The sequence below is a fragment of the Pinus tabuliformis genome, chromosome 1_1, assembly GCF_031772625.1.
Source record: "Pinus tabuliformis cultivar Carrire ecotype Pingquan chromosome 1_1, CPIR1, whole genome shotgun sequence".
Lineage (NCBI taxonomy): Eukaryota > Viridiplantae > Streptophyta > Pinopsida > Pinales > Pinaceae > Pinus > Pinus tabuliformis.
In genome coordinates, this window is record NC_142297.1 from 497,806,165 (window position 1) to 497,816,197 (window position 10,033).

A 10,033-nucleotide genomic window follows, 5' to 3' on the forward strand; every position below is an offset into this window, starting at 1 on the left:
AGTTGTGTCTTTTGTGGACCTCTCTACTCTATGGTAGAGAATATAATTGGATGTCATTTCGATTACAAATTGATAAGAAAATTGCCTCTCTGAATCTTTTTTCTAGAATTTAGAGAAGCTCTAAATAAAGAGTACCACAACAGTACACATATATTAAAGGTGAAAGTGATTAAGGAGAGATCATATACAATGGTTGTTTTTCAAAAGGATATAACAACAGATAATAAAGCCTACCGGACTATGTAGTATTTTTAGTTCAAAGACTCTTCAAAAAACCTCCAGCTTCAACCAATCACAAAAGTCCATAAACAAATCACCCAATGAATGTAGTGTTATAAACACATAATTTCCATGTAGTGAAGAACATGATGTCTAAGAAAATGTTTCTAAACCTCCTCTTCCTAGTTTACAAAAAGTGAAAGTTCACCGAAGAGTGGAATATTGTTTTCCTAAGTAAATTTACAAAAAATGAAGCTAGAAATGAAATAATCATTAATAAAAGACTATATAATTTTAGCCTTCAATTTCTATGTTTCAAAAGAGCAAGGGATGCAAATGAAGCAAAAGCTTCATCCATGTCATCATCCAGTCCATGAAATAGTATAAATCTTTAATAATCTAGTATCAACTAGGTCTATCTAGTGATGCATGTAATCTTTCTAAAAGATATGGAAATTGTCATCATATTAAAAGCAATACCCTTATGAATATCCTTAATGAAACAAAATCCCCACAAAACATGATGTTTTAGATAATACAATGGGCCACTAATTATTGTAACACCATTAAGACTCAATTGTCTAGTATTGGCTTTAGACAAAGGATGGAACTTGTCTACACTAGGAAACTACTTAGGACACATTCACCACGGAACTTGATGTTTCGGAGAATACATTGGATCATTGATTACTGTAACACCATCAATACTCAAATGTCTACTATTGTCTTACACTTGTGTGCACTAAGAAACTGCTTAGGACACACTCACTCGCCGAAGGATGAATCCTATCCTATATTGCACATGTATTATATCGGATATATACCTCCCTGTCCACTCCCATAAGCAAAACTTCCACCATGACCACCGCCAATCCCCTCCATAACTACTATCACTACAGCTACCAAAACCCTCACTATCTCCATAGCCATCAAACATCCCACTTACATAGCCCCAAAGTTGTCACCGTAAGACCCAAAGTGACTTCTATAACTAGCAACACATTCTCCCCAATAACCCCCTAGACCAGGACCACCATAGCTTCTATAAGCACTACCATAGTAAACACCTCCATACCCACCACAATCTCGTGCCCTAGAGCCATATCCCCTGCCGTATAAAAACTAACTCTAGTCACCAGCACCTAATCCACCATAAACATCCCATAGCCACGGGGACTTGGAATAAAGGGAGACCTTCCATCCATTTCATATGCAAGTTTAGGCTCACGCTAAGCCTTGTTGATTCAGCCTTCTTAATCTCCAATTAAGACAAAACACAATATTAACCTAGATTATTATTTAAATCATTAAGCTAACAAAACCACGTTTCCTACTGCTACAAATAATCCAAATTGTCTACATGGGACTTTAGTGTTTAAATATATTGGAGTACTACAAAACCACACAACTTGCTCCAGAGCGTGCATAATAGAAAACTAAAAGGTGGAAAAACAGTGAACTCGAACTTACCTGCTTTCTAGCTAAGATCTCTTCAACGACTTGTTCACTATCAAAGGTTATAAAACGAAAACCCCGAGAGCGACTTGTGCGATGATCTTGCATGATTTCATGCTCAACAACCTTGCCAAACTTGGAAAAGTAGTTTTTGAGCTCACCTAGAGGAAATGTTAGCTTGTGCAAAAGTAACTACAAAAATTACAAGCAACTCCATTTCTGACACAGTCCGGCTGGTAACTTGAACGAGAGTAAGATGCTCTAACAAAGTGACAATGAACTTGGAAATTATTGTCTTTTCCATTTTGGGTGCCGCCCTTGGAAAACGATTGGTGTGCTTCCTCTGCCTTAGATGAACCCTCACGACCATCTTTGGCTGAAGATCTTCTTTCTTTAGGAAAATGAGCTAGAGAGAGGGTTATTTATGTGACACCCCTAACGCAAACTCTTAACAGTTCCCACAGGAATAATAATAAAATAAATACTCTGTTGAGGAGGAAGAACCCTATCAGCATAGATTTCTATTTAAATTTTTGTCATGTTCGATTTTTTATCCCGTTTTGATGGTAAATCATATTTGTTAGTTAAGGATGGTTAAAAATTTCTCTTATATAATTTTTACAAAAAGACTTTGCTAATTTATTATGTAATTGAAAAACTTTAATTAATTCATTATATAATTGAAAAACTTTAATTAATTCATTATAGACCACAAAATATTAAATACAGAAATTAATAATATTAAAAACTCGATTTAATCAGTATAGAAAACTTTTCTGCCATTATGTCAGAAACAATCGGGAAAGTGGAGACGTCTGGGCACTAGCCTCACTTTTCTATTTGTATCGCTGCAAAAAGAATGTCTATCGAGATAGTATTACCATTTTAAAATTCAAAGGCGTTAAATAAACTTATATCTATAATTATTATATTTTATTAAATAAATAAATAAAAATAGATTTATATACATTATATCGTGTTGAGTAAAAGACGCCTTTTGAATAAAAGAGAAAAGATTAGGATCAACATTAACATAAGTGCAGTATTAACCCAAAAAATAGTTATGGACATTGGACAAATGAACTACCTACTTAATCTTAGTTTATAACACATTAAAAAATACCAACAATAGCATTCTTACTAATATTTAAAAAAGAATAGCTAAAATAAACTAAAACAACTTCTTCTTTTTTAAATTCTCTTTGCACACTCTTTTCAAACACTCAGCGAATATTTGGTAAATGTTTGGTAAATGTTTTATACCATTCATTTCTGAAAAAAACCCTAATTTCAATCCAACTCAACTTTGAAATAAGTTACATGATTCTCTTTTTCTCTTCTTATCCATTCTGGCATGCACGCACTTCAGAAAGCTCTCCTTCAACTTTTTACATTCAGATGTTTCCAACTTTTCCAACAAAGTCAACTTCTCAAGACCTGGAAGCTCCTCTATTTTGTCACATCCGCTGATGTCTAGTAGTCGAAGGTCTGCAAGGCCAGGAAGCCCACTTATTTTTTCCAACACAGTACTTCCTTGCAACTCCAGAGACGTTAGTGTTGTTGGCAACTCTCCAACCTCCACTAGTTGTGGACAAAAGCTGAGATTGAGATGTTGTAGTTTTGGACAAACACCTCTAGGAATCGATACTTTCTTTACTTCCGTCCCTTGCAGGTCTAAGTGTTTGAGTTGAGGAAGGTTACCTAGGCAAAGTGGCGCCATTTCCAACCTTAAATCCCCGACGGAATCCGGCAACATTTGCGAATCCGCACACTGCAATGACGTCTTGATATAATTATTTTAAAATTATTATGAGCCTGGGCCTATATTAATACAGATCTATTAAATATCTAGATATTAAAATTTGTAAACACATTTTTATAATACAGACATGTTAAATAAATTGTAATATGTAGATATGTTAAATAAATTGTAATATGTAGATATGAAAAATTCCAAAGACACATTTTTATTGGAATGGACTCTATTTCAAGGAGAATATCGAATGGAAATAATAATAAATAATAAATTGTTTTTCAGCGGTTAACTTGTAGCACCTTAGATTCTAAATACTTTCAGTAAGACCAAAAAAATCTAAATATAAGTTTCAAAAAAAAAAAATACGCACCAAATTCACTTGTAAGGCTCTCAAATTCCTGATTGGAATCCAAGGAGGCAGGGAGGTGTACGGGCACTTTTTCCAGCATAGCCATACAAGCTGATCCGAAGATGCAAGAGATTGGGATATGCTTCCCAAGCAATTACCTTCAGCCCTCAGCAGTTGCAACTTGCTCATATCAACGTCACGACGCTGCAGAGAGTCGCCGAATGATATTCCTTCAACACTGTTAATCCCGCGCACCTGAATTTTTATCTGAAAACTGTTAGAAAACAATATGGACATACTTGCAAAGCTTTCATAACTCAAAATTTACACTCTGAGCATAACTTGGAAATTAGATTAAAACACGTACAATTGGTTGGATAAACGCATTATGAAAAAGGTTGTCAGTGGGGCGCCAAAGCCGACGATGCCATTTCGGAAGTTCCTTTTCAGCGAAATCTCTGCCCAAATCTCTGAGGTGATTGTGCATATTTATACGGTTTTTACAGTCGATCTCCAGAATACACTTGTACTCTAGGTTCTTAAGATTCACCCTTCCTTGCCATCCAGATCCGTCCCATATTCTTAGGGCCAGATCTTTATCTTCATCTATTAAAAAACATGCAATATCTAAAAATATTTCCTTTTCCTGATCATCAAGACGATCATAGCTAATTCTGAGACTGCTATGTATATCTGAAGGAAGTACTAACTTCAATATTTTCAGATATTGTTCTTCCCAGTACCATGATTCTTTTAGATAAAGTTGGGAGCCAAGCACTTGGAGGGATAACGGCAATCCATCACAGGCATCCAAAAACTTTGTAACCTCTTTTTCAAATCCGGCACCAGGTTGCTGCTTGTGAAAGGCATGCATGCAGAAAAGGCTTTGTGAATGTTCTCTGTCGAGGCCTGACAGCTTGTAAATGGACGAGACTCCGTTACATGAAAGAAGATCCCTATTGCGAGATGTAAGTAAGATTAAGCTATCAGAACTAAGGGCCTCTTTCAGAGGTGAAAATAATGCTTTTAACTGCCCGGCATCATCGACATCATCCAAAACTACGAGAGCTTTAGAACCCAACAGACGATGACGAAGCTCCGATTTACCTTGAGAGACGCTACATATATTCAAGTCCTTTGAAGTTAAGCCTTGGTAGAGGGTTTTCTGCAAGTCAGGCAAAGAAGTTTCGCTTCTCACATCATCCAGAAAAAACGATTGACTGTAAGCTGATCTGTAGCGGTTAAAGAACTCTGTTGCCAAGGTTGTCTTCCCTACACCACCATAACCCACGATCCCGACAACCTTTGTCTCCCGGCTTTGTTGCTGCTCCTGCAATACTGTTTTCTCAAAATCTTGTAGCTTTTTATCCAAATCAGTTGGATATTCAGCCACATCCAGTTGAGGCTTTTCAATTTTTTCTTCCACCAGTTGAACCACACGATTGGCGAGCTTGCCTTCATCACTGGTTATACACAATAAAACAAACCAGACATGAGTACCAAAAAGTTCGTTTATCAATCCAATGAAGCTAATTAGAGGGTCAATGATACTAAAAGTTCTCACCCGTTATACGTCTCCAGCTCCAAACCGCTCAAATATGAAACGTCAGATAGCACTTTTTTCCAATCTGCAATTGTTTGTTCGCTGCATCTCCCTTTGCTTACATGCTGTCGGAGGTCTTTATCATAGTCTACATTGTTGCCCTCACGCTTCCACATCCGGAGATCAGAAGGCTTTACATTATAAAAAACTGGAATTATAGTGGCTTTTGATTCCCGCTTATGCATCTCCAGGAGCTCATTCAGGCACCATACTGATTCCGCGTATCTTGGAGAGAATATAGCTATATGAACAGAGGATGTTGCAATAGCTCCTAAAATTTGAGAATCTAAGCGGTCTCCCACCTGCATTTCTTCCCGGTCCAGAAAGACTCTGAATCCGCGGTCAGAAGAAAGCCGATAGTAGAGATGGCTGGCTAAGGTATTCTTCACATCGGGCCCCCGATGATTTATGAACACTTGGTAATTGTAATTGGAACTGGTGCTGGGAGATACAGCCATGGAAGTGGAGGCAGGATAGGAGGGAGCGAATGTTTGTTGACGAGGTATGTTTGTTGGATGAGCCCTTAATTAAGATGATGAAGATATAAATAACAAGGTCGAGAAATTAAAGGCACTTCCCTGAATCGTCTCTCGTCGACCTAACACGTGCCGAAGTGCTCGTCTCGTCGATCTAACGAAAGACCCAATACTTGTACTTATATGTCAGAAGTGTCTTTACCTACAAAATCCGTAAATGGATAATCATCTTAATCGACCTGAATCCTAGTCTCATCAGTTCAATAATACCATAACATTGTCCTATAATAAATAGTAGCATATCAATAAAAGTAACACAGAAAATCTGAAAGCAGCATCATAATATTCAGATCAGGACCTAAAAATGTTAAAAAAAAATAAATCATTTGCAGCAGTGAGGAAATCGACAGAGGCACTCAATTCCACCATTCCTCTATCAGAAATGGTAAATCTACACTGCCTTCATAATATTCAGATCAAGACCTAAAAACAATAATAACAAAAAGAACATTTACAGCAGTGAGGAAATGGACAGAGCCCCTCAATTCCACCATTCCTCCATCAGAAATGGTAAATCTACACTGCCTGCTTACTCTAGCAACTGTATCTCCAATACACGTGACCAAAACTGACAAGTCAGTCAGAGGCATACCTACAGATCTAAAACAAAGAAAATAAACATAAAAAAATAGTGCACCTTATATATGATGCGTCCCTCTGGAATAAGTGTCCCAAAAGCAAACCCTAGTAGTGTATGCGATCCATAGAGGTGCAGCACTCTTCTTTCGAAAGTCTATCTGTTACCCTATTTTGTTTCCTGTAAATATGCGAAATTGAAATCCTTCTGAAAGTAGGCGTAAAGACTCTGTTCGGTTTATCCAATCGAGTAGTTCAGAGAAATTAAGAGTTGCCCGCTTCTTCGTCGATCTAACGCTTATGGGAGTACTACCGGCTGTATTCCTGGGCCCTTGGGTATTTGTCCAGCTCCTTTCTTGCTTTCAATTATCAGGATTTCTATATGCTCACGCTTTCTTCTAGTTACAGTACTATTTTCTGTTTTGAACATTGCCTAGTACTGTCAGATGCTTTATATAGTGATATTACCTCAAGTATGTATGTGTTTTTTTTATTCATGGTAAATAACAAAGAAGCGTTTCTGTTTTCTCGAACAAAAAGAATACGGTGACTATTTAACCCTGAAACAGGTTTAGGCCAGCACAACTATCGTGACAAGATGCGTTTTCAGATTTCTTCCCTATTTCCTTTTCCTTTGCCTATGGCTTTAACAGGTGTTTAGCAACTCACCAGCCCCAGATTAACTTTGGTATTTTTACCTGAGTTGTAACTATGTAAGTTACGAATGGCATAGCTCCATGTTTTTTAATTAAATATAATTTGTCTATTTATTTAATAATTGATTAAATTTAAAAACAATATTATATAATTAGTATTGAATTATAATTTTCCTTTTTATTTATAACTATATATATATATATTTTTCAAATGGTTTATTTCTTTGGCCAAGTGATTACAAGTTTAATTTTTGGTTTGAGAAATCACCATCAGGTTATCTAAGTCATCAAAATCATAGAGGGATCGCTCCAGATTACACTAATTCTTAACATGACTGCAGTTTTGCCCATGAAATTTCAAACTAGTGACTTTCTTATCCGATCAGAGTGTATTCTATGCCCCATAAAAAAAATAAAATTAAACTATCTATTTTTTAATTTAATATTAAATATTTTTAGTTTTTATATTTATTTAAATAAATTTAAAATTATCATTGCATGTTAATGTAGAGAAGATAAAGTAATAATAAAAAGTAGCATTCTCTACCAAAGCCACAAATTCTCCCAAAAACTTAGTACTTGAAAAGCATTTTAGATATAGGGATTCAGCACTATCTAAAACTCTTTAGCTACCCAAAATCCTTAATCTTGACAGTGGTAACCAGATTTCCCAAAATTTCTACGGAATTTTAGCAAAAATCATATTTTGTTAATGCGATCTTTTCCATCATTATTATGGTTAAGAATTTAACATGAAAATATAATGAAATTAGTTTATCAATAAATGTTTGACATGTAAATTTAATTTAATAGTAGATCAATAAAAATATTAGCATAATGTAATTACGAGACAGTTTCAAAAAAAAATTACGTACATTTTAAAGTTGATTTTGTTGGGAAATATTTCTTGAAATTATAAGTTTAAGTTGTGTAATTTGCACAATTCAAGTGCCTCAAGGATTTTTCAAAACAATAAATCATTTGTACATTTTAAATGAGGAAAACAAATTCAAAACAATGAATCATTTGTGCATTTTAAATAAGGGAAAATTATATGGTCTAAGAATAGAGAATACAAATATTTATATTTCATAATAAAATATTGAAACAATAATAAATATATTAAATATGTTTAAAAAATTATAATCAAATAATTATAAAATTATGCAATCATTCATGTAGAAACACAAACCCACATATTACAAAACAAGGGCACCGAGAGCATACTCCAACCCCCCAGATCCCTTGCCCCCTTTTGGGGAAATTATATTAATTAAATCATTCTTTCTTATGTAGAAATTCCTTGTAGATTCAAAAGTGCTAATGTAATGTGCTAAAACAAACAACTTGAATCCACTGTACTCATTACCAGAAACAATTACGATAGAGGAATCACAACATAAACATGAGACAAGATTCAATCACATATGCTCAGAGATTTTCCTAGGGGAAAGCAATTGCTCAAAACCGCTTCCTACCTATATTTGTGTTAGTCAGAAAATAAAGAAGAAATACAATGCTTGCTCAAGCCTAAGCAATGTCTCCACAAGTATAATCTATCTCACTACTTCACAAGCCAGTGCTAGTCAATACTTAACCAAATTTCAGCCTACCCAAGTCCCTATTTCCATGCATTATTTCTCAAGGAATTAGCCCCTATTATTTAGGGAAATCCTGCATGCAAAACTGCACAATCCCTGTAGGCACTTCTATGGCTACATGCACCACCTGTACAATTTGGAATTGTCAACAACTCATAGTACATTTCACTTGAACTCCAATCTCAACTAGGTAACTCGAGTTATCCGCATGCATCAATTATTTTGGGTTGATTGATGAGTTAATTATTTTGGGTTGATTGATGAGTTAACTAGTTGGTCACTCGTGAACACACCCCACTGTTTGATCCTCCACTAGTTCTTAATTAGTTAGAACTAGTTAAACTCACAATAACTCAAATTAACTGAAACAAATTGCCAGAAATTAGCAATCAGTCATAGTTAAATATAACTCAAGTGTCTCCTACTTGAATTAACTAATTTAACTAGATGATAAGTGCCATATCACTTCAGATAAATTCCTCCAAGTATTTTACTGAAATTTAAATTTGAATTTCTCCTAATTTAATTAAGGCAAAATTAAATTAGGAATTTCTTGCTACATTTTCAACACTCCCTCTTAGCAAGAAAGGGATTATCTGATACCTTGATCTTGCCTCTATGGAACTTGAATTTGATTTTTGACAAAGCCTTTGTCAAAATATTTGCATCTTGTTTTTCTGTAGGAATGTATTCCAACAAAATGATATGCCTCTACACAAATATCTCGTAGATCGTGGTACCAAATATCGATATGTTTGGATCGATCCTGAAATACCATATTCTCAAAGAGTTTGATACAACTCTGATTGTCACAACAAATCACAATAGGATCCATCATCTTACCAAATAACCCGATAAGAATATTTCTCATCCAGAACACCTCACATGTTGCTTGACTTGCAACCATGTACTCTGCTTTTTGGTGAGCACCAGTATTGCAGCAATAATGTTGCAACTCCTTGGACTTCCTACTTTACTTTTATCAACCTAGTAGTTCGTAAAAAACTTGGAAGTGATGGTGTTGTATGCACAAGTACTAGTTCTTACTGCAAGCTGTCACTTGGTCAGCTAGTGCAAGATCACTAGGAGCTCAAGCCAACTATGGATTCTAGAAGAAGCTTTAAATGTGATGAAAGAAGGGAAAGCTCACTCTACAAAGGCTATTCTACTTGCAGAAAGAGAAAGAAGACTATAATGTAAAGCAAGACCTAGCAAACCCTAATTTACCAACTAACCTTATTTTTGCAGAAAGAGAGATGACAACCTATGAAATGAATGCCAT

General features: G+C 35.3%; 1 protein-coding gene across 2 annotated transcripts; it reads right to left on the reverse strand.

The window, feature by feature from the left end:
* Window positions 1-2,926: 2,926 nt before the first annotated feature.
* Window positions 2,927-6,995, reverse strand: LOC149213949 (disease resistance protein L6-like). Of its 2 annotated transcripts, XM_089392159.1 has the most exons (5): window positions 6,556-6,995; window positions 6,374-6,459; window positions 5,344-6,060; window positions 3,801-5,242; window positions 2,927-3,445 (listed from the first exon to the last, which is right to left on the reverse strand). In XM_089392159.1, the coding sequence occupies exons 3-4, from the start codon at window positions 5,838-5,840 to the stop codon at window positions 4,129-4,131; spliced, it is 1,611 nt and encodes a 536-aa protein (XP_089248285.1). In that variant the 5' UTR covers window positions 5,841-6,060; window positions 6,374-6,459; window positions 6,556-6,995; the 3' UTR covers window positions 2,927-3,445; window positions 3,801-4,128. The 2 variants fall into 2 exon arrangements, with proteins under 2 accessions (XP_089248285.1, XP_089248284.1); XM_089392158.1 differs by lacking the exon at window positions 6,374-6,459.
* Between the last annotated feature and the right edge of the window lie 3,038 nt (window positions 6,996-10,033).

Excerpts from the sequence above, each read along its gene's own strand:
- LOC149213949 (XM_089392158.1), bottom strand. The coding sequence starts at position 5,840 with ATGGCTGTATCTCCCAGCACCAGTTCCAATTACAATTACCAAGTGTTC. Across the intron at positions 5,243-5,343 it reads GAGCTGGAGACGTATAACGG|TGATGAAGGCAAGCTCGCCA; the intron begins GTGAGAACTTTT and ends GTGTATAACCAG.